The sequence below is a fragment of the Carettochelys insculpta genome, chromosome 3 (assembly GCF_033958435.1).
Source record: "Carettochelys insculpta isolate YL-2023 chromosome 3, ASM3395843v1, whole genome shotgun sequence".
NCBI classification, from domain to species: Eukaryota; Metazoa; Chordata; order Testudines; family Carettochelyidae; genus Carettochelys; species Carettochelys insculpta.
The window spans coordinates 51,371,910-51,395,404 of NC_134139.1; the positions used below are offsets into that span (position 1 = coordinate 51,371,910).

Sequence of the window (23,495 nt, forward strand, 5' to 3'; positions counted from 1 at the left end):
GCTGATTGCTTCTTATCCTACCTTCGGTGAATATGGAATACCATTGATCATCCTCTTTTGTAATATATTTGAAGACTGTTATCAGGTTCCCATCAGTCACCTTTTCTCAAAACTAAGCATAGCCTGTCTTTACTGGCCTGGTTAACAATGGTTAGCTAACCTTATAAATTCTGTGGTGTTACGTTTATCTGTTCTGCAATTAATAATAATAATGTGGCACAGTTTCCTTTTGAGTTTGATTAGAGTACAATTTCTACTTCTGAATGGATATGCTTTGGATAAGTATGTGTTGAGGTACACACAAGTCAGTTGATTTAATGAGCCTGCTGTAGAGTGTGTTTAGGAATGGGTGGGTTATATATTTAAGAGAATGTCGTGCTCCTGTGGAGGTCCTGGGAGTCCTGAATCTGAAATCCTTTATCCATAGGACAGGTGGAACATAGCTAGTAGCAAGGAAAACTTGCCCACTCCCTCCAGTTGTAACATAGAGGGGCTACGCAAAAGATGAAATTAAGTAACCTACAACCCAGTCATTTCGGTATGTTTTCATGAGCACTAAATTTACTGAAAAAACAGTGCCTCTTCTGTAATGTGCAAATATGCCAACAGCTTTCTCTCCATATCACTCGAAGAACTTGACTTTTTTGGCTCATCTTCACTCTAATGCACATGTCCTCAGACTTTACTTACAAGATTGAGATATATGAGTGTCAGATTCAAGCCTCACCTTTTTCTGTCCCCTGTTACTCAGTGCCCTGCGGATGCAGTATGTCCTGGATATCCTTGTTTGTATTCATAGGTATTTACTGATGAGTGTTTCTGTGATTTCATATTCTCCTTTTCACAGAAAGTGCTTCAAACAAGGAAGGATGCTTTAATAAAGAACACAGTATCTAGAATGCCTGTTCATGCTGTCATTCCATTGCTGCATGAGGTAGGTGAATTCCTGTTGTAGAACAAGTAACAGAGAGGTAGCCGCGTTAGTCTATATACTATCAAAACAAAAAAACAGTCCAGTAGCCTTTAAAGACTAACAAAATAATTTTATTAGATTTTATCAAGGTTGACAAATCAGAAGAATTGTAATCAAGGTGGGCAAATCGGAAGAGCAGAAGGGGGAGGTCGGGAGTCAAGAGTCAGGTAAAACAAAGTATGTAAAAGACAGAGACCTGCTGCTCGAAGAGTCTTTTACATACTTTGTTTTATCTGACTCTTGACTCCCCCCCCTTCTACCGCCCCTCTGCTCTTCTGATTTGCCCACCTTGATTACAATTTTTCTGATTTGTCAACCTTGATTTACTGTTTTTGGTTCTCTGTGCCTTAAATATTGAGTCTGTTCTGGTATGGCTATGGTCTGAAGTAGTGGGTCTGTCCCACGAAAGCTCACCACCTAATAAATTATTTTGTTTAGTCTTTTTAAAGTGCTTCTGGACTGCTTTTTTGTTGTAGAACAAGTTTATGTTGGGCTTTTCCTCTTACTTGAAGTCCAAATATACACCTGCATTTACTCCATAGAATCCATGTGGAGGTTATCCAGGATTGAACCAATTCTCATCTTGACTCTCTGAATTTTCTCATGAGGCTGGTACAAACACATGGAAACCGTGTCAATTTGAGCTTATTCTCCCAGTTGCTTTAGTGAGATATTAACCTTATATTGTTGTAGGTGCTTAATGGAGGCCATCTGTGACTAGTCTCACTTCTTACTGAAATGTTTAATTCTGGATACCTGAGTCAGGTTCTGCGTTACTCTGAAACCTTGCAAAATAATTGCATGTTCAATGGTCCTGTGTTAGTGTCACTCCTGCTAGTGATTAATTCTGCTGTTTTTTCACAAAAGTAACTGGGAGGATGATTTTTTGAACACACTAGCCCAGGGTTCCTGGGATTAGAGTTCAGTTTCAGATTGTGCTGTCTCCTTCTGTGACTGCCTTTGAGACCGAGTGACTTAGGCCATGTCTCTATTACCTGGAAGATTGACCGGTTCCGTGTCGATCTTCTGGGGTTTGATTTCACGTCTGGTAGCAACATCCAAAAGCAACCTATCAGGTTAGCAGTCAAGCCCTGTACTCCTCCCTATTGTGAGTCATAAGGTAGGTCAACAGGCAAAACTCTCCCTTCAGCCTTCCTTGGTGAGGATGGCCAGGTAGGTCAATTCTAGCAAAGAAATTGCTGTAGCTAGAATTGTGTATCTGAAATCGACTTATTTTCTTAGTGTAGACCTGGCCTTAATGAATATCTGTGGTGCAGAAAAAGGGGAGTAATTATCCTACCTAGGAGAATGGTGTGAGACTAATTCCATTTATACTTCTGAGTCACTGAGAGATACTACATTGATGAGGACCTTATGTGTATTTAGATGGCATGATAGCAACAGTGTTTTATGCATGTGCTTCCAGTTGAGGGTGAAAAAAATTTTTTTACAATGCTTCAGTCCAATTGTCAGGAGTGCTTAGAAACCTAAGTCTCATTGACTTCTGATGATACTTGGGTTCCTGAGAACCTTGAGTCACTTTTGAAAATGTTCTTAGAGCCTAAGTCACTTAAGCATTGTTACATTCATTATCCTAATTCTCTATATTTTGAATGTTAAACTAGCACCAAAGATACACTCTGATAGTATCTGTGTAGATTCAACATGACATGCAGATTTTCCAGCACAGATGCCTCTTTATGTGAATGATCACACTTACTGATATGTGGAAAATACATTTGACTATTAGTCAGGGAGAGTAAAGACCTTAACTTAACAAGAGCATCCTTTCCAGAGTTTGAGACTTTTTATTTGTACCTTTTTCGTGCAACAGTAGCCTGTCTCATCAACACTTCTCCTGGGCATCAGACACTGTAGTAGATATTTAATATAGTGAGATTTTTGCATTTACAGTCAAAAGGTATTCCCTTCAGGTTCTGGCTGCCAACTATGACTTTGTTACAAGAGTACATGGAAACCTACTTTGACTCAAGTTATATTAGCTTCAGTAGTGTTACTGTAGTGAAGCTGTGCTTCTGCAAAAGTAGGCAGTGCCCTGAACAACAATATAATGCAGTTAATGAGTGTTGCAGCATATGTGTTTAGTGCCAGTGATTGCCAGCAGACTTGAAATATCTGAGGATTTTTGTAAGTTGATTTCCAGGCTGATACACAGATGTAAAGTTAGGATGAGAACAGTCATGCATACTATACTTCTAAGTGATCACATCTTTCTTTTCTTCAGGTTACAAAGAGGTTGCAAGGCCACCCATACAGGTAAGAAAAATGATTCACAAGCATGCTTAGCTGACTTTTTAAAGGAAAGGTGCGTTTTCTTTTGTTCAGAGGAGGTCCATGGTAGTGGTTATAAAATTACAGCCTCATAAAAGGAAATATCTGCCTTGACTGATGGAGGTTTCAGCTGTTTGGGAGCATTTCTGTTAGAACTCATTCTAGTCAAAGTCATTGCATATGTGAAAATGGAGAATGGAAAAAGACACCTGAAGATGGAAACAGTATCCCCTTAACTCATTTCTCACTGAACCACAGTTTTTATCATGAAAACAACACAGTTAGTCACAGCCAGCAGCTAAAACCTAGAAGTATCAATATACCAATAAAACAGTTTAGGACAGTCATCCAATAACTGTTAATTCTTCTTCGAGTGTCCCCGTGGGTGCTCCACAATAGGTGTCGGGCTTGCCCGGCGCCGCAGATCGGATCTTCCAAGCAGTTTCTGCCGGACCGCGCACGTGCCGGCGCGCGCCGCTCCCTTGCGCGCTCCTGGCCATGTGCGCGATCCGGTCCCCGCCAGTTCCTCTTAACCGCTGTCGGCTGCAGACGGAATCCGAACTAGGCTAAGGCCAAGTAGCGTATTCAATGACTTTAACTGTTTTTCTTTAAAGTTTTTCAAGTACTTAGGCTACTGCAAGTTAGCCGGTTGTTATTTTTGCAAAAAAAAACAAACAAACAAAAGCAACAAACAAACTACAAGTGGGACAGCTTCAATCCAGTCCCAGTAACAAGCGCCGGAGGCCAGGAGCATAGGGCCATCAGCCCTCCTGCTGCGGCAGGCCATCGGAAGGGGAAAACAGCACAGAGAAGGTGCTAAGTACCCGTTTAACAACTGAAAGACTCACCAACAATGTCCTCTTCAGGATTTCAAAAATGTGAGTCCTGCCGAGAGGCGATGCCAGCGTCCGATGGGCACAGTCTATGCATAAGGTGCCTTGGGGAGTCCCATGTTGCACAGAAATGCTCCTTCTGTGCTAAATTAACAGCCAGAGCAAGGAGAGACAGGGAGATGCGGCTTAAAATGCTGCTTTTTGATAAGGCCCTCCAGCCAGACATGCTGGAGCGGCCGCAGCAGGAGGGACCCTCCGGGGCCCATAAAAGGAAAGCTGCCTCCCTCACCCCATCAGCACAAAAACGGAGGAAAGCCTCCCCAGCCCGATCCCTGCCGGCAGCAACAGCGAGCGGGACGGGAGGAGCGAGCAGCCCCCAGCCGCAGCAACAGCTGATCAGCGGCGGCACGGAGAGCCATGTGGAAGCGGCTCAGCCTCCGATAATCAGCCAGCCGCCCCGCACCGCAGGCAGGGCGGCGGCTAAACAAGCGCTGGTACCGGCGGCACCGCAGGCAGCGGCACCGACCCCCGGGGAACTTGCGGTGCAGAGCGCGCAGGCACGCAGCCTGCAGGCACCGAAGGACACCACACGTGCGGCACCGCCTTCGAGCGTGCCTAGCATGGTGTGGACGGGGCCGGGATCCCCTGTGCGTCAGGGGGCGGAGTTACCTCCTCCAGGGAGGGGGAAGGCTGCACACAAGAGGAGGCATTGCAGCCCCTCTCCGGACAGGGCTGTGGAGTTGGTTTCTCACAGCCCTCCGCTTATGTTGCAGACTCCAACCAGAAGGCAGGGGTCCCCCCTAGCCTACCCGGAGCCCCCTTCTCCATTTTTGCAACCAGCCTCACCCTGGCTGGGACCACCTTCACCCTTCCTGGGGTTTGAACCGCTGGACTATTATGCAAAATCGCTCTCTCCAGTGTCTCGACGATCTCCCTCCCCCAGACGCAGAGGGTATGCACCAAGAGAGTGGTCTAGGTCACCTTCCCAAGAACAGTGCCTATACTGCCGTGGTCGCCCCTACCATGCGGGGCATAGACACCATCGGCAATCTACTAGGGAAAGATCCCCACAGATGATCTCGTACCCCCGAGGGCAATTGCGACCGGGGACAGAGACTCAAGCATCTCAGGGGGGACTGGTTATGGAACCCCGAGATTTTCCCTCGCAAACCTCTAGCGAGAGGGTGTACCATCACCAGCAGGAACCGGAAGGGTCCAGAGAGACGTACCCCAGCGGTTCCTCGCTCTCCTCCCCGGACGAGGCTACGGCCCCGGGGGACGTCCATCCTCCGGACGATCTCAAACAGTTCCAAGAGCTGTTTAAGAGGGTGGCCTTCACGCAAGGCATCCAGACAGCAGAGGTGCAAGAGAAACACCATAAGCTCCTCAAAAATTTGAGACCTCCGGCCTGCTCCAGAGTAGCAATACCGCTTGATGAAGCGATCTTAGAGTCCGCCACTACGATATGGCAGACCCCTGCGACTATTCCGCCTGTCCAAAAGAGAGCGGATAAGAAATACTTCGTGCCGGCGAAGGGCATGGAGTTCCTGTTCAGCCACCCACAGCCAAATTCCTTGGTGGTGGAGTCGTCGCAACAAAGATCAAAGACATCTCAATTCAGGACAGGGGGAACAGACAAAGATGCCAAGAAGCTAGAGCTGTTCGGCAGAAAGGTCTACTCCTCCTCCACTTTAACGTTGTGAATGGCAAATTACGCAGCGCACTTAGCGAACCATAATTTCGACAACTATTCCAGGTTAACCTCCCTCATGGACTCGCTTCCAGAGGACAAAAAGCCGGTGCTCAAGGCCATAGTGCAAGAAGGCTACGCGGCCTCGAGGACGGGAGTTCAGATCGCCCTGGACGTTGCGGACACAGCAGCACGTTCCACAGCAACGGCAGTGGTGATGCGAAGGGAGTCCTGGCTCCAGACTTCGGGTATACCGAGGGATCTGCAGGCGAAGATAGTTGACCTTCCCTTTGACTCGCAGAAGCTGTTTGCTGAATCAACTGACTCGGTCCTTCATTCCAGTAAAGATTCAAGAGCCACACTCAGGACCCTGGGGATTTACACCCCTCCATACACAAAGAAAAGGTACTACCCTCAACAAAGACGGTACCAGTACAAGCAACAGTGCCCCCAGTACCACAGGGGTTACGAGCAAGGGCGACATCAACAGCACCAGCAGTACAGAACTCCCAGGCGACGTTCACAACAGAGCTGTGCGTCCTCGGGGCGGGGCCAAAGGCCACAAGTTTGACATACAGATCCAGGGCTGCGCCATCACTACCATCACACAAGGTCATCCGAAGCGACTATTCCACCATCGCCTCCGACCATTCTACGACCAGTGGCAAAGGATCACCACAGACAAATGGGTGCTGGAGATCATAGCCACGGGGTACGCCATCCCCTTCCAGTTGCTCCCACCGTCACGACTTCCACCCAAGCCCCACCTCCAGGAGGCCTCCCATGTAGCGAGGCTCAGGCAGGAGGTGGACCATCTCATGCTCATAGGGGCAGTGGAAAGAGTGCCGGAGCAACTGCAAGGGAAAGGGTTCTACTCCAGGTACTTCCTCACGGAGAAAAAGACAGGAGGCTGGAGGCCCATCTTAGACCTTCGCAGCCTCAGCAGGTATCTGCGCAAGCAACGTTTTCGGATGACCACAATTGCCTCCATCCTTACAGCACTGGACGATGGAGACTGGTTCGCAGCCCTCGATTTACAAGACGCGTACTTCCACATAACTATCCATCCGGCTCACCGGCGATTCCTCCGGTTCATGGTAGGCAACGAACACTTCCAATACAAGGTCCTACCGTTTGGCCTCTCCTCAGCCCCCAGAGTCTTCACCAAGACCTTGGCAGTGGTGTCAGCCTACCTGCACAGACAGGGGGTATTTATTTTCCCGTATCTGGACGACTGCCTGCTCAAAGGGGCCTCGAAGGGGGAGGTTCTGCGCATGATACGCGTCACAGCAAACACGTTCTCTTCACTCGGCCTGGTTATCAATCTGGCAAAATCAAAATAGACCCCACACAGGACATAGAGTTCATAGGGGCTCGCATAAACTCGGTTACAGCGAGAGTATATCTACCAGAGGCTCGCTTTCGGGCCATCGGTTCCCTCGTGCAGGTCATCACCTTCAGCCCTACGGTGCCGGTCTTGACGTGCTTGCAGCTGCTGGGCCCACATGGCAGTGGCGACGTTCGTAGTACAGAACTCCAGGTTACACATGCGCAGCATGCAGCACTGGCTGGCGAGTGTATACAAACCGGCAGTACACACCGTTCACAGGGTGGTGTCGCCCACAGCCGGGGTGCGCAAATCCCTACAATGGTGGGTAAACCCCAGGAACCTGCTAACAGGGGTACCCTTCCACCAGCCGCAAATATCGGTTTTTCTCACTACAGATGCCTCCCTCATAGGGTGGGGAGCGCACATGGGCGAAGAGGTGACTCAAGGACTGTGGTCACCCACGGAACAGTCACTACACATAAATATACTGGAGCTCAGAGCAGTGTTCAACGCCTGCAGACACTTTCGAGACCACATACAAGGCAAAGTCGTCGGGATCAGTACAGACAATACCTCCACCATGTTTTATATAAACAGGCAAGGAGGAGCTCGATCCCGTGCCTTATGCGCGGAAGCAATCCGCTTATGGAACTGGTGCATCGCCAACAATATAATCTTGAAAGCCTCATACTTGCCGGGTGCGCAGAATGTGAAGGCAGACCAGCTGAGCAGGCGTTTTGCACTCACACATGAGTGTCAGATCCGTCCCGATCTGCTACGGCCGATTTTCCACGCATGGGGTTTTCCCCAAATAGACCTGTTTGCCACTCAGCACAACAAGAAGTGCCCACGATTCTGCTCCAGGGCAGGACTGGGATGGGGGTCCCTGGGGGACGCGTTCGCGATCCCGTGGAGGGGCCCCCTGCTTTATGCGTTTCCTCCCACAGTGCTGATCCACAAAGTCTTGCAGAAAGCCAGGAGGGAAAGGGCCCGGATGATCCTGATAGTCCCAACGTGGGATCGACAACAATGGTTCCCCCTACTCCTGCGCATGTCGGACCGTCCACCGATGCCTCTTCCGGTGGCGCCGGATCTGCTCACGCAAGCCCAGGGGTCCATAGTGCACCCGCACCCCCAAAGCCTGCGACTGCAAGCGTGGTTAATCCATGGCTCAGCTCCCTAGAGGGCACATGCACAGTGGAAGTACAGCAAGTCCTAGAAAGTAGCAGGAGGACTTCCACCAGGAAGACCTACAAGCAAAAATGGACTCGCTTCACGGCTTGGTGTTCTACCAAACAGCTGGCCCCCCTTTTGGTGCCTATACCTACAATACTAGAGTATTTACTGGACCTCAAGAGAGGAGGACTCTCGCTATCCTCGTTGAAGGTCCACCTTGCCGCCATCTCGGCATTCAGACACGAGGAGGAAGGGCACACGGTGTTCGCCCACCCTATGGTTACCAGGTTCCTCAAAGGGTTGGTAAACCTATACCCCCCTCGGAAACCGATTCCACCTTCGTGGAACTTGGACCTGGTGCTTACCACGCTAATGGGACCACCGTTCGAGCCCTTGGCCACGGTTCCCCTCCGCCGCCTTACAATAAAGACGACCTTTCTTCTTGCAATTACGTCAGCTCGTAGGGTGAGCGAGCTCGCGGCAGTCATGGCAACGCCACCCTGCACTGTTTTTTCCAAGGAGGCGGTAACCATACGGCTGCATCCAGCCTTTGTTCCCAAAGTTTCTTCCGAGATTCACATTAACGAACCTATTGTTCTACCCTCGTTTTATCCAAAGCCTCATAACTCCAACGAAGAGGCGCGCCTACACCTCCTGGACGTGAGGAGAGCGCTAGCCTTCTACGTAGACAGGACCAAGTCCTTCCGGAAAACGGATAGACTCTTAGTCTCCCTCGCTCCCAAATCGAAAGGAGAAGGTCTCTCCTTGCAGAGAATCTCAAAGCACGTTGTATCCTGCATAAAAATGTGCTACGAGCTCAAAAAGACTCCTTTTATCGGCCACTCCCAGGGCTCATTCCACTAGGACGGTGGCGGCATCAACAGCCTTTTTCCAGGGCGTTGCGTTAAAAGACATTTGCAGAGCGGCGACCTGGTCATCCTACGACACCTTCGCCAAACATTACGCCCTTCACAGGGTATTCCAAGAGGATACCCGTCTCTCTGCAGCGGTCCTCTCGGGGACAAGCTGCACATAATCCGATTACCCACCTCCTATCTTGGGTTACTGCTGGGTAGTCACCTATTGTGGAGCACCCACGGGGACACTCGAAGAAGAAAGAAAAGTTACTCACCGTAGTAACGGTGGTTCTTCGAGATGTGTCCCCGTGGGTGCTCCACTACCCGCCCATCCTCCGCGCTTCGGATCTCTGTTAGTGTTTTGCAGGGGCACCCGAGGCGGTTGGTCGAGGAACTGGCGGGGACTGGATCACGCACATGGCCAGGAGCGCGCAAGGGAGCGGCGCGCGCCGGTGCATGTGTGGTCCGGCAGAAACTGCTTGGAAGATCCGATCTGCGGTGCCGGGCAAGCCCGACACCTATTGTGGAGCACCCACGGGGACACATCTCGAAGAACCACCGTTACTACGGTGAGTAACTTTTCTTTCCAGCAAGAGGGCAGGGAAATTAAGAAACTACATACATCCACTTTGTGGCATTGCACAGAAGTAATAATTCTGTTATCAGACACATGCAAACAAAAAACATCATAGGTGTCTTAATTGTCCTGTAGACAAATGGCAAAAACTTTCTTTTCGTATTGTTGTTAAAGAAACTATGCAGTAAATGCAGTGAGTTCTTCAATTAATATAATACACAGTACCTCTGAATAAACCTTATTCTACTGATTTCTTTTTTTTTTTTTTTCATTGTGCATTTTTTGGGGTAATAACGAGAGATGTCTTTTGTTCAGTGGAGGGTTTCCAAGTTCAGTTAAGTTGACCAAAACTTTGTCCCCCAGTGGCCTTTGGAGTCTGTTAAAAATCCTTAAATGAATAGGTCAGCCATTAACAAAAATGTCTTTTCTCTCTCGCTCTGTGTGTGTGAGGTGGGTGAGTGAGTGAGTGAGAGCAGTTAGAACACACCTGTTGACCGCCTCTTCCACGTCTGAATGTCCACATACAACCTGGAATTGTAGGCAGAAAGGAGGAGTGTGTCAAGTTATCTCAAATTTAGTTTCAGTTGAGAGTACATACACTGTGAATTTGTAAATATTTGTACATTGGTCAATATTGGAAATTAACATATGGTTTGCAAAGATAAATACCTCAGATAATAACCTAAATCTGAATGGTATATTAAGCCATAAATCAAAAAAAAATTGAAGTTGTTCATATTGAGAAAAGAAGTGTTAAATAGCTGCTGGATAAGTCATCTCAGCACTATATAGAATCTGTTCTGTTAGTACTGAGATCGCCCCAGAGTTATCTGCCCTGTTCTTAATTTGAGATGAAAGTTTACTTCATAATTTGGAAAAAGAGGAGGAGAATGCTTTAGATATTTGACCAATCTAAACTTGGTATGGATGAGCTTAGAGGCAAAAATGAAGCGCAAATGTAATGTAACTCAGAAGTGTGACTCTTCTGTTTCTAATGAAGCTTTTTTTCCTACCTGCGTAGATGAATTGTTCTTATTTCTACGTTGCTGTCTCTTTTCTAAAACAAAACATTGAGATTTTTTTTTTTAACCATTTTGGTTGCAAGAAAATAGTGTTCTGTTGGCTACACTCATTTTTGATTTATTGTGCTCTCCTCTCCTCCAGTGCCTTACAAATGGTCCGGTGGCTGAAGTCGGTTTTCACTATACATGCATCCTACCTTTCCACAGTAAGTATGTTGCTCTATAGTTGATGTTTGCAGTTAACTACTTACCTCTGTTCTTATTTTGCTCTTACTCTTCCATTAAACGTCAGCCTTCAACATTCTCTAAATTAAACTCCCCCAAAAGGATGTTTCATGTCATGTTTAACTTTTTTGCCACAATATGCTATAAATTACCTGGTTGCTGGCATTAAGCAGTATAACTGTTTAGCATGGAATCCAAGTGAAGTTGATTAGCATGCCTTTGTTAGTTATGGACTCGTATACAGAGCTGGCTGAATATAAGATCTAGCCTTGTTGGGTGACCTTTCAAAGCAGATGATGTCCAACAACATTCCTACTACAAACTGACCTGAGACTGTCTTGAATGTGGCTAGCTTTACTACATGAAGTATGCTGGAAGTGGAGTATTAGCTGAGTGTCCTGGATGAGCATTTGGCCTCTTGGCTTCTGGCCTGCCTTAATTCACAAGCTGAATTTAATTTTGACCTAGTGATGATAAACCATTGGTTTGGCACAATTGGCCTTCTGTTCCAGAAGGGTCCAGATCTACAGTGTTGAGGGTAGGTGGGTTGGGATTGACGTGCACTGACATTCCTAGACTTCCAGCTGATACTTGTGCAGCTCCCATCGGTCCTCTTACTGCTGTGAACTGCACTCAAGTGAAGAAGGAAAGTTAGATGTGCATGAGCTGAAAGTGGATGAGAGCTCATACCTCTAGCCTAGGTAAGCATGGGTTTAACACAGTGTTTCCCAAACTTAAAACATTCGCATACTCCTTATCGGGACTTCAGTGATGTCCTAGTCTTATCTCCCGATTTTTAGTAATTTATATTCTGCCATGACCCCTGGAAATCCTTCCTCATACCACTCTTTGGGAAACACTAGTTTAACACACTGCTTGAAATTAGTCTCAGAAGTGTAGCTGTGTTAGTCCATAGGTTCAAAAATAAGTCTTGTAGCACCTTAGGGTAGGTCTACACAGCAGTTATATCGAAGTAGCAGCTGCTATTTCGAAATAACTATGCAAGCGTCTACACAATGCAACTGCTATTTCAAAACAATTTTGAAATTGTGGGTGCCTTGTTTCAAAATTGGTAAATCGCATTTTATGAGGAATAGCACCTATTTCAAAATAGGTGTGTTGAAATAGGGGCTGTAGACGGGGAATAGAGCCAGTTTAAAATAAGCCATAGTATGTCCAGTGGCTTTGTTTCGAAGTAGGCACTACTGTGTGTAGATACTCTGTTTCGAAATAGCTGAGTGGTATTTCAAAATGTATTTTGTGTATAGCTGCGCTCTTTTTTGAATAAGCTATTTTGGAATATCTCTTCCATAAGAGTTTGTTCGGGAATAAGACTGTTGTGTAGACATAGTTTAGAGACTAACACATTTATGAATGAGATTTCGTAGGTAAGACCCACTTCAGATGTTTGGAGCAGACAAATAGAATCCAGGGATTTTGTTCTATTTGTCTGTTCCAGTCATCTGAAGAAGTGGGTCTTACCCACGAAAGCTCGTGACCTAATAAATTTGTTAGTCTCTAAGGTGCTACAGACTGCTTGTTTGTGAGACTACTCCAAGTAATTGCTCATACACAGTGGAAACTCAGTTCTCATTTTGTCTGGTAATATGAACAAGGACACTACAGTCAGCACCCAAAATGTAGTCTAGAATCGCATTAGGAAATGGAGGAAGACAACAAAACATCCTGATCCTTTTGCTTTTTCCCTCTAAAGTTACCAGACCTGGTTCCTCAGCTGGGTATGCTGTATCAGTTAATGGAAAGCAGAGTAAAAACATTGCAGAAGCTCTCTCGCCTCCATGGAAAACTCTATCTTACCATCACCCAAGTGAGTTCAAGCTGTAAGCCCTGGGGAATAAGGTGGAAATGTTGTTTGAAGTGGTGGATGTCTTCAAATTTGATATGACCAGACCTGCGGTACAGCCGATGGATAGTCACACTGATAATGCTGCAGGCAGCACAGTTGATTAACAAGCCTGTGGCTACTGAGCATGTTTTTCTAAACTGAATATTACTCAATGGTGGGGGATAAGTTTTCACTGAAGGTTCAATCACAGTTTTCCTTCTGATTTACATTCTGACGCTCAATCTTTTTGGACTGCAAAGAAGCAGGAGAATTTTAAACCACTTAAGATGCAACTCTCCTTTCTTTAGCATTGTAATTTTTCTGCCCTCCTTAAATACTCAGCGATTTCAAGGTACCAATATGGATTGATTGAAGAATAAAATCCAGGCTTGATGGTGATTTCACTTGAGTTGTGATGAGACTTGTAAGCACTTGGTAGGCTTGAAGGTTGGATGACCAGATTGCACTTTTTATTGTGATTTGCAATCCCTTTCAGGTTGCAGCACTGGAAAAAAATCAGGATGTAACTGATGTTAATCAGACTGCAAAACTGGTGTATGAAGAAGGTAAGCAGAAGACTTCCTGTGAGGTTACCTTGAGGACAGACCAAACCAGCTCAGCTCCCTCACTAAGGTTGCAGCCAGTGTTTGCCAGCTGGTACCATTCCAATTTTGTGCTTTTTGCTGTATGATCTGCCATGGAGGATTGCTTGAATCAGTGAAGGGAAGAAGGTGATACAGGAGGTTGTCAAGCACCGTGGGTTTTTTTGTGGTTGTTCAGATTCTTTCCTCGCCAGTTATTAAAACCCTGGTTTAACTGCAAGTTCTCTGTGATGTTTAACTTCAGTGCCAGGGGTTCAAATTTGTTGGCTCAAGTCTCTACTGAAGAATTGATAAAACGTATTTGTGTATTTTAGGGTTTGGCCTTACATTGACTCTGAAATAGTGTGCATGTGATGATCGAGCAGCAGTGTCTTGTGCTTGATTTATATCGATCAAAATAATCTCAAGTTCCGTTCTTCTAGATGTCTTAAATGGAACAGCCAATTAATATGTAGTGGTGCACAATCCTAGATTTCATTTGAGCAAAGACTGTGTCAAACCTGTTGTATTCTCCAGGCTTATGTAGTATTTTCCGTTTACAGAATCCTCTGAAGATGGTTCTGAAGATGAGATGATTGCAGATAAAGATTCGGATGTAAGTAAAATTCTCTCTCCAGAACTTCATTCCTTCACTTGCCTGATTGCGGGAGTATAGGGTTGGAGAAACATTGGTAACAAATATTAAGCTGTTCCTGTTTTTTTTGTTCCAGGAGAACTGGGATGAAGATGATGAAGAGAAGGGGGAGCGATTAGAAGAGGAGGAGACAAGGGAGCAATCAGATGAACAAGAAATGGCTGTTGAAAAAGAAATCAATGGAGAATCTGATTTGGACCCAGAAAATGAAAGTGAAGAAGAATAACAGATGGTCTTGAACAAAACCAAAACATCTATTAAAAGAAGCAGGCTGCCAGAACTCTAAAATTCTGGATCACCTTGCTGAAAGTTGCTATAGTCGCATAGGCCAGGCATGAGTCTGCATTCCCCAGGTGCAGAGGCACTTCTGGGAACTGTGCATTCCCAAACCCAGGATGTTTAACCATGCCAGCCTTCTCTTGCTCCATATCCCCTAGCTCATATATAACATTTCTGCCATCTCATGGTTGGATTAGGCCCATCTCATGGACAAGCATATTTGTATTCAAGTGAAATAAACTTGCCACCGCCATTTGTGTGGTAAACTTGTTGCAGCTTTACACTGAATTGGTTTCAAATGCAACAGATCAAAGACCAGTCTGTACCTTCTTTTCTTGCTTCAGTTAGCAATAGCAAGTGGGCATCCTGCTGCATTTTTTCAAAAAAATGAAAATAAAATATTTTTTTAATATTTAAATTCACTATTGAATTCATTTTCTTCTCGTAGGTTCACCTATGCCTTGGCACGGTCTGAATACCAGCCTGGTTCAAAACAGCTTTTTCTTTTTTAAACAAAATTGGACTTGACTTTTATATGTATGTATAAATCTATGGCTTTTCTCATGCTTCAGAAGGACATTAGAAATATCAGTGGTTTCTGATTTGTTTTAATTGATCTTGTATATAAGTCTAACGCTGACCCAGGGAGAGACTTCATCTGGAGGGGGAGGGGGAATGAAACAGAAAATAGGGTTGAGGGAGGGTGAACGAATGCTTGTGAATATGTAACACAAAGTGTATACATTTATTACTGATTTTTAATCTCTCAGTGGCAGAACAAGGATTGCTATTTGCTCAGCTAATTGAAGCTGAAATGGTATAAAAACACATTTTTAAGAGCAAGTTATGGTAAAGGTTTGAGCCATTCACCAGTATAATGTACAGTATATTTGTCTATAAATGGAGCTGTTGCAACTTAATACTGCCCTCTTTGTAAAGTGAATAAATATACATCTCCTTTACCAAGTGCTTTTTCTGTAATATGTGTGGAAGTAGAAGAGGTTGTGTGCTTGAGGGAGTTGTCTCATAAGCAAGTATCCAGGGAAAATGATGCCTGGTTCTGGACTTGAACCACATCCAGTGGTAACTCATTCTCAGCGCCCCATGTCTTTAGCTGTACCTGCTGGCTTCACTGGCACAAATAAGGTTTCACTGTGCTTGGCTTCAAGTTGTCCTGGGTCAGAGCAAGTTGGATTTTCTTCTGTTCTGCATAGAACTGTCTGCAAGTGCACTTCAAAATACAGTGGGTGAAGATGCAAGGCAGGAGAAGCTTGGCTTGGTTCTCCCAATCCTAGGTGGTGGTTGGGACTTGTGTCAATTGGAGAAATCGCTTTATTGATATAAACTGGACACACGTTCCTGTGCCACAGACGGAGGTAAACACAGAACCCCCAAAGATTTGTCTTCATAAACTCGTTACCAAACAAACCCCAATTGATAGAACTGTTAATTAATAGGTATTCCCATGGACAGAGCTGTGCCAATATAAATCAATTTAAAAACAGATTTTAGTGAAACCACTGCAGCTTTGGAGCGTTGGTAAATCCAAACTCAGAAAAGGCAGTCTCGTTTCAGAGCATAATGTTACTCCTGCTGTGAGCTTGTTTTCATATCTGTTACATTATAGCTTTAAAAGTGGCTTTTAAAATGACAAATGTGATTTTTTTCTCTCCCCCCCCCGCCCCCGCCTTCCTCCCTTTCCTATCCAAATAATGGGGCCATTTCGTTATCACTGCCGTTTGTGGTGCTGGCAGTAACTCAAGTCACATTCTGCCAACTGAACAACTGGATCGGCTCAGGGATTGTATCTGATTTATGCTCTTGGTGTAATAGGGAGATTCTGAATGGATTAACAATTGGCTGTAAACCCTGCCCAGGCTCTTAGGAACTGGATGTGGTCCCCTGGAGATGTACTGTTAGGCCTCATTGTACCTATGACATTGATATTCTGGGAGTTCAGCTGTGAGTTCATTGGCTCGGTGCCTTCACCACTGCCCTGTATTTAAGGTTTGCAAAGTTGGATTGCGTGTAGTCGGTTTTCCTGCAGTGAAATATCTCTGTGGTTTTGTTCTGGCTTGTGTAGTTTGACACACGCTTTGGCTAGGTCTACACTTGCCCCGTTCTTTGAAGGGGGCATGGTAATCAAACTGATGGGAGATTGCTAATGAAGTTCTGCGATGAATATGAACTTCAAAGTGGCCATGGCTACATGCATGCCAGCACTTGGAAGTTTGAGACTTCGAAGTTGCCAATGGGAAGAATTAGCCTAATGAAGTGCTGCATATTCATCGCAGCACTTCATTAGTAATCTCCAATCAGCCTGGTTACCATGCCCCCATCGAAGAATGAGGCAAGTGTAGACATACATTTTGTGGGAGTCCTGAGCTTGATACAGAGGATAAGAAAACTATGCTTGTCTGCAGTAACTTGAAGGAAGAGGGTTGGGGAGAGAACAGATGCAGAGGGATGGACTGTCCCTTTCTAGCTGGAAGGAAGGTCCTAAACAATAAAAAGGGGTCCTGATACAGAAAAGGTTGAGAACTGCTGCTGTAAACAGCTGGAAAAAGTCAGGCCTCTTCTACAATTGAAAAGTTTAACTGCTGTTGCTTATACAGGCAAACCCTCTAGAGTAGACACATTTATATTGACATAAGAGTGTTTTGGCTTTGGCAGTATACCTTCTGCTTGTTCATTTAGCAGAATAAGCTATACAATAGACCCATGACTTACACGGAGATTGTGTTCTTGGCAACCTCTGCATAAGTTGAATTTTTGTGTAAATCAGGAGCCAGGAAACTGACCGGTGCTGCAGCAGCGAGCCAGGCTCCAGGAGACAGTTTCCTGTCTCCTGGGAGCAGCGGAGAGCTGCAAGCCAGGCTCCAGCTACTCACCGCTCACAGGAGACAGGAAACAGACCAGCCCTGGTGCTGGTCAGTTACCTGCCTTCCACAGTGAGTCGGGGAGCCACGAACGCTCCACTACTGGCTGGGGAGAAGCTGCAACAGCGTGGCTTTCTGTGTCCACCCAGCTTCCTCTAGCTGGGAGAAGCCGTACTGGGCAGACAGCCCTGGCAGGGTGGCTTCTCCCAGCTGGAGGAAGTCCGGGAGAAGCCATGCTGCCAAGGCTGCCCACCTGGCTTCCCCCATCTGGGGGACATGGGCAGGCAGACAGCTGCAGAGCAGCTTCAAGTTAAGTGCAGCTTGAAATTGCACATTTTGGAGGTTGTTGTACTGCCAAAACACCTTTTTATGCCAGTAAAGCTGTCTATGCTTAAAGCTGTGCTCGTATAGTGATTTACTTAGAGCCCGGAACAGTCATCTTATTTTTGAATCTGTGTGCCTTAACGTAATCATACAATGAATATAACTGAAGCTCATGAACATTTAAATCTATTCTGTAGGGACTCTTTCACCTGTCCACCTACTCACTTCAGCTCATAGAAAGTGCACAGTCAGTCATCTTCAGGGACCCTGTGAAAGAGCATCAGAGAGGCAGCGAAGTTAGTCTTTATCTTCAAAAACAAGAAGTCCTGTGGCACCTTATAGACTAACAGATATTTTGGAGCATAAGCTTTTGTGAGCAAAGACCCGCTTCGTCAGATGCAGTGGGTCTGATGAAGCGGGTCTTTGCCCACAAAAGCTTATGCTGTAAAATATCTGTTAGTCTATAAGGTACCACAGGACTTCTTGTTGCCTGTAAAAGAGATGTCTTTTGCAGTCTTCCTGGAAAGTCTCCAGATTTGGGTTATTAAGGATCAATCTGTCCTTTAAAAAATCATATCTTCAAATGACATAGCTGTGCTGGCAAAACAAAATGCCTTCTAGAGTAGACCTTGACCTATGGCTCCAAGAATCACCGTAGGACAAGTCAACCACTTTGCATTCCTATAACACCCACCATTTGAGGATCTCGGTGCATTACAAACATTAATTGAGCCTCATATCCTGACGGGTGGTACTATCCACAATAAAAAAACTGAGAAAATAGAGGCACACAATGTGGTTTTAAGTGACTGCACCAGATTTGTCATGACTGGAATAAAGCCGAGATTTTTGGATTCCCAGCTTCAAACGCAGCACTCGCTGTCAGTACATCTGAAAGTGCATTACAAAGGTGGTCAGTTATTTTAAAAAAAACTGGCATAGCGGTGAAGGGACTTGTTCATGGTTATCCAGCAGACTAGTGGCAGAGCCTAAAATAGATCCCAAGGGGTCTGAATCGCATTCCAGATGTCTGTGCATTAGAACACACTGCCTCTCAAGCCAACAGTCTTTCTCAAACTATATAAGTGGCTTTTGTCATGCTAGAATTGAAGAGGGGGTGCGCATGGGACTAGCCAGAATAGCCTGGCTTTCAAAATGAAAAGGTCACTTAACTTGTATTTGGGATTACAGGTTGAACCTGTCTAGTCTGGCACCCTTGGAATGTAACTAGTACTGAACCAGAGAATTTTCAGAGCCATGAGAGCTCAACATTGTCTAGAAGTACCAACACTTCCACTGCTTGCTGGGCTCTTAGAAGATATTTAGGAGTAAATTAGAGTTAAATAACAGCACAGAACACAGTCAGGACTCATGGCTGTAAACAAACTATGGGACTGCAGGAAATTTGGCCACACCCATGATAAGTGGACATCCGGCTAACTAAAATCATGCTGCACCATGGATGTTCCTAGACTAGAGCGTGCAGGACTGGAGAAGTTCAACCTGTACTAGCTTAGCAGGAAACATTATAGTACTTACAAATGCTTTGTTTTCAAAGGAATAGGTATTCTCTCAGTATGATCCACCTGGCACTCAGAACAAAACAGCTCCTTTTACAAAACTTAGCCAGTTACAACTTGTATCTGCCTGAAAAGCTGAACTCCTAGGCCATTCCTGTTTCTGGGCTCAGGAGGAGCTGTAATAGCGCAGTGATAAGCTCCAGGGAAATATCAGACTAAATGTATTCACCTGATCCAGAACTCCCCACTTGTTCTTGCTGCAGTGTCTGGCTCTTGATTCTGTTCCCTCACTAGCACTGGGACTAATTTGATTTGGTTGGTGCTGGGAGAATTACAGGGGATAGGAGGGCAGTGGCGGCATAAAGTTAAGGTCTATTTTAGAATGATCTGAATGGGGGATTTGACTGTCGATTTGTGCAGGTATCTGATAAACCCACCAAAAAGAGGGCTTCCTCGAGGGTCACACTTTGTAGCTTGTGTACGATGTTCACTGCACATGCCAGGGGGTTCTTGCATCTCTCCACTTCCTCTTTTGTATTCCGGAAGCTTAATGTGTGGCACCTTCCCATCCCCCGCTTTCAGTGACTCCCATTAATCTCCCTCCAATCTCTTCCTTACCAGGGTCTCTGTGGTTCTCTTCCCATACCACTCTGCATGATCTTTGAATGCTGTAACAGTCACTACCAAAGACGGCCAGAAGGTGTCAAAATTGCTCCATGAAAACCTCTCTGGTTATGAGGGCACAATGATTGGAAGGGAACTGAGGAACTTTGGGCTTGCTTAACTCTGCTGCTGCTGACACAGGCTGTTGAGGAGTGTGGCTCTGCAATTCACGTCTGCTGTTACGGCTGTGCTTTGGGAAGCAGGAGTTTTGCCAGGTATGCAAATATCAGTGAGTGTCATTTCTTCTGCTGTGTGCTGCCAGCCTGTCAAATGCTCTCTGACCTCGTAAAAGCTCTGAGTAAATATTTCTTAAACAGGCCTCTCATTGGTTTTTTTATTTGTAGTTAATGTCCTGCTGCTCTTTAAGGAGGTAGCACAGCTTGGGAGTATTGAAGCTTTTTCAGTTTATCTTTAAATTGTCCTTGGCGCTTATTTCTCTAACATTTTAGACAGAGGCCCAAAGTTTGGTACAGGTTGAACCTCTCTAATCCAGCACCTTGGAGACCTGACTGATGCCAAACAAGAGAATTTGCTGGAGTAAGGGAGGTCAGTATGGTCTAGCAGCATTACCAACATTTCCACTGGTTCCTGCGTTCTGAGAAGACAGTTGGGGTAATTTAGAGCTAAATAACAGCACAGAACACTGAGAACTAGGACTGGGGGCTGAAAACAAACATTATGGGACCATGGGAAAGTTGGCCACACCCATAAGTGGCCATCCTGCTGACTAAAATCATGTTGGGTTACACAGGTTACCAGACAAGAACGTGCCAGATTAGATAGATTAAACTTGTAGTGGAATATGCAAATAAAAGATGGCAAAGAAAATAAGCCAGAAAGCGATCTCCAATTGAATGTGGGTTCCAGAAATAATGGACAATAAGAAAAACGGTGCCTCTCTCAAACGTAGCACATAATCACCAAAGTTTGTTCTTGTCCCCATGATGATGGGTTTTAATGATAAAACTGCTGTCCAAAGTGTAACCCTCTGAATTATTTGGAACACCTGGTCCATGTCTTGAGCAGACTGTCCTGCATCCACTTTTGATCTCTTTCCTCAAACATGCCACATCATCTACAATACCCTAAACCTAGTACAAGCTCTACAAAGAAAATCTGTTATTCAGAACAGAACCTGAGACTCTGTAATGAGAGGTCATTAGTGATTTAGTGCTGCTTGCTACTGTGCTAAGGTTTGCACATGTGAGTAAATCTCATCAAAGTTAAGAGTAGAAGGACGTCATGGTTACACCCAAACTTTCCATGGCGCTCCTAATCGTGGAAATGGGTTAACTATCTCATCTTAAATGCCTTGGCTAAGCAGCAAGCTGTCTTGGTGGCGTCTTTTAAAGTTCTTAAAGAATTGAAGATGCATTGGTGATGTGTGTATTTTCATGTCTATACATGTCATGCTTCTTTGCTCTGCTCTGCTCTGTGCTTGCATGTTTACACACTGGCTCCTGTGCAAAACTTGTTTTCACTTTTTCCCCTTGTACATGTGCTTATGAAAGCAGGAATTGTATACTGACCTCAACAGCTGAGAGCACTTGTCCCTTGATTATTTTACTGACTTCCCAAGCTATTTGTTGTGTGTGTCACGCTCGCTCTCCCATAGTGAACCTCACCCATTCTATTCAGCTGCTGCTGACCGAGGGGGGCAATAAGAAATGATTTATAACCATGGCAACAGTTGCTGTGGGCAACTGATCAACAAGAATATTTCATGTCCACATCAGTGAGTGCATTAAAAATCCTCCCACCCTGAGTCGGACAAGACCATTTGTGCCACTTTTTAAAAAAGGTCATAGAGGTAAGTGAAACTGAAATACAAAAATGTCTAGTTCTGGGACTTGATGGCACCCTCAACTTCCCCCCCTCCCACCCCCATGTAGTGCAACTGCTTACCTTCCCGCTTCATGCCAAAGGGAATGTGTGATGGGTGATGTCTACTAGAGTTGGTGGGATTCTGCTGTTCCTTGTTTTACTTAATTTTTGTGTTGGCTCAGTGGCTTCTGTAATGCAGACTGCTTTTGAGTGAGCTCTGCATACGAGCTGTGTGCACTCAGGATTTGTAGTAGCTGCTTCAGTTGGCTGGTTTCCAGCGCTTGGTGGTGTAAAGATCTTGGATGATCACCAAACTTGTGTATATGTGAATTTTTTTATACAGTAGATTACAGACAAGTGTCTCAGGGCAATGTATGGTTAATGATACAATTACAGAACCAGTGGGGCGTAGTTTTATAATTTGAATGAAAGACGTCGGAGAAAGAGATCAAATGTTTGAAAAAGTGACTTGTAAAGGGTGAGGGGAGACCAATTTGGAAAGAATTAATGAAACCAAATTCCCGAGGAGGCCTTAAGAGATTTTTATCCCAATGGGGAAAGAGCTGTTAAATCAACTTGACTCCTCTGTAGAATTCTCTATTTCAATTAAATTCCGTTTCAGAAGGCGGACCTTTTTTCTTTGTCGCTGTTGGTATTTGTAGCCATATAAAGGAGGTCACTACACTGTGTAACCTGTATAATAAACGGAAAGCTGGAGGTGCAGCAGCTTCCGGAATGAGTTTTCTGCTGAGCTGGAGGTTCCATAGCACAGCTGATGCTTGCCACCGAGCTCTGGGGTGTTGACTGTGTTCTCAGAGGTGTGTTCAGTGTGTCCATCTCCTGTCTGCATGGTAATTTCAGATGTCCTCATTTTGAACTTAGATTCTGCATCCCAGTAGTTATGTCTAGAGAACCTGAAGGAAAGAGACACGAGCTGTTTCGGTCCATAAGCTGGCTTCTCTGTGTGTTATGCCTTCGTGAGCGAACACTGTTTTGTGGTGGAGTGGAGCGACACGGACAGGTTCTTCCGCCAAATTCTTGTGGCTTTGCCGGTGGATTTTTTCCTACAGAAATAAAAGGCCAGCCTTGATACACAATTCATTGACACACAAGGTCAGGAAAGCTGCACTGCTTGAGCTTCTACTCAGTTAGGAGCCCTGAGGTTCATGCAAAGATTGCCCTGCTAACACAAGGTGCTGATTTGCACCATTCTCCTATTTACTGCCAGGTCTGGTATCTCTAACCTCTTCTACACGGAAGGATCGGTCTCTGGCAGAACATTGACTTCCTCTAGTAGTGACCCACCAACCTCTTCTGCCAGCTTTTTCTTAGTATATCTGAATGTGTTAACAGGCTACAAAGGCTGCGTCTACACTATGAGATAAAAACTGATTTTATTAAACTCGATTTCTTAACACTCGGTTTTATTCATTTGATTTTGAGCACCTTCACCTTCTCACGTGCTCCCCACAAAACTGACTTACTGCTGCCACACACAAGTAGCCTAAACTGAGCTTAAATGGAGTGCTGCAGCGGTATATTATGGGAACCTATCCCTGCATTCCGGCCCCACAAGTAGATGTGTATATAATCTTCCCACATTTCATTCCCCTTTCCCCTGCCTTGTTAAGCATGTTTAAGTAGACACAGGTGCTACACTGAAGCGCGAATGAATCATTCACAGTTACAGCTTGGCGCGGCTGAAAGACCCCAGGCTACAGCCAGGTTTGGACCCGCAAAAGAAGACCATTAGGACAAGAATATTCCCCGCTGCAAGCCTTACTTCGACAACCGTGGTAATTGTATAGCTACCTCATTGCCTTCATTGAGACATGTATGGCTTGGGGCAGCTAAAAGACCCCCGGCTACAGCCAGCCCTGGAAATCATGATGGTTGAGGGAGATTTCCCTTGGGTGGCTAAAACATCCCCGGCTACAGCCAGCCCTCAA

The 23,495-nt window shown here is 45.4% G+C and overlaps 1 protein-coding gene across 1 annotated transcript in view; it reads left to right on the forward strand.

Annotated features, from left to right (window-relative positions):
* Nucleotides 1–15,292, forward strand: part of WDR43 (WD repeat domain 43) — a 49,462-nt gene extending 34,170 nt beyond the window's left edge. The window contains exons 12-18 of the mRNA XM_074989825.1: nucleotides 848–934; nucleotides 3,219–3,250; nucleotides 10,893–10,956; nucleotides 12,690–12,803; nucleotides 13,318–13,387; nucleotides 13,966–14,018; nucleotides 14,134–15,292. Of these exons, the coding sequence (XP_074845926.1) occupies nucleotides 848–934; nucleotides 3,219–3,250; nucleotides 10,893–10,956; nucleotides 12,690–12,803; nucleotides 13,318–13,387; nucleotides 13,966–14,018; nucleotides 14,134–14,283 (570 nt within the window). The 3' untranslated portion in view covers nucleotides 14,284–15,292. The remainder of the gene's footprint in view (nucleotides 1–847; nucleotides 935–3,218; nucleotides 3,251–10,892; nucleotides 10,957–12,689; nucleotides 12,804–13,317; nucleotides 13,388–13,965; nucleotides 14,019–14,133) is intronic.
* Nucleotides 15,293–23,495: the final 8,203 nt, after the last annotated feature.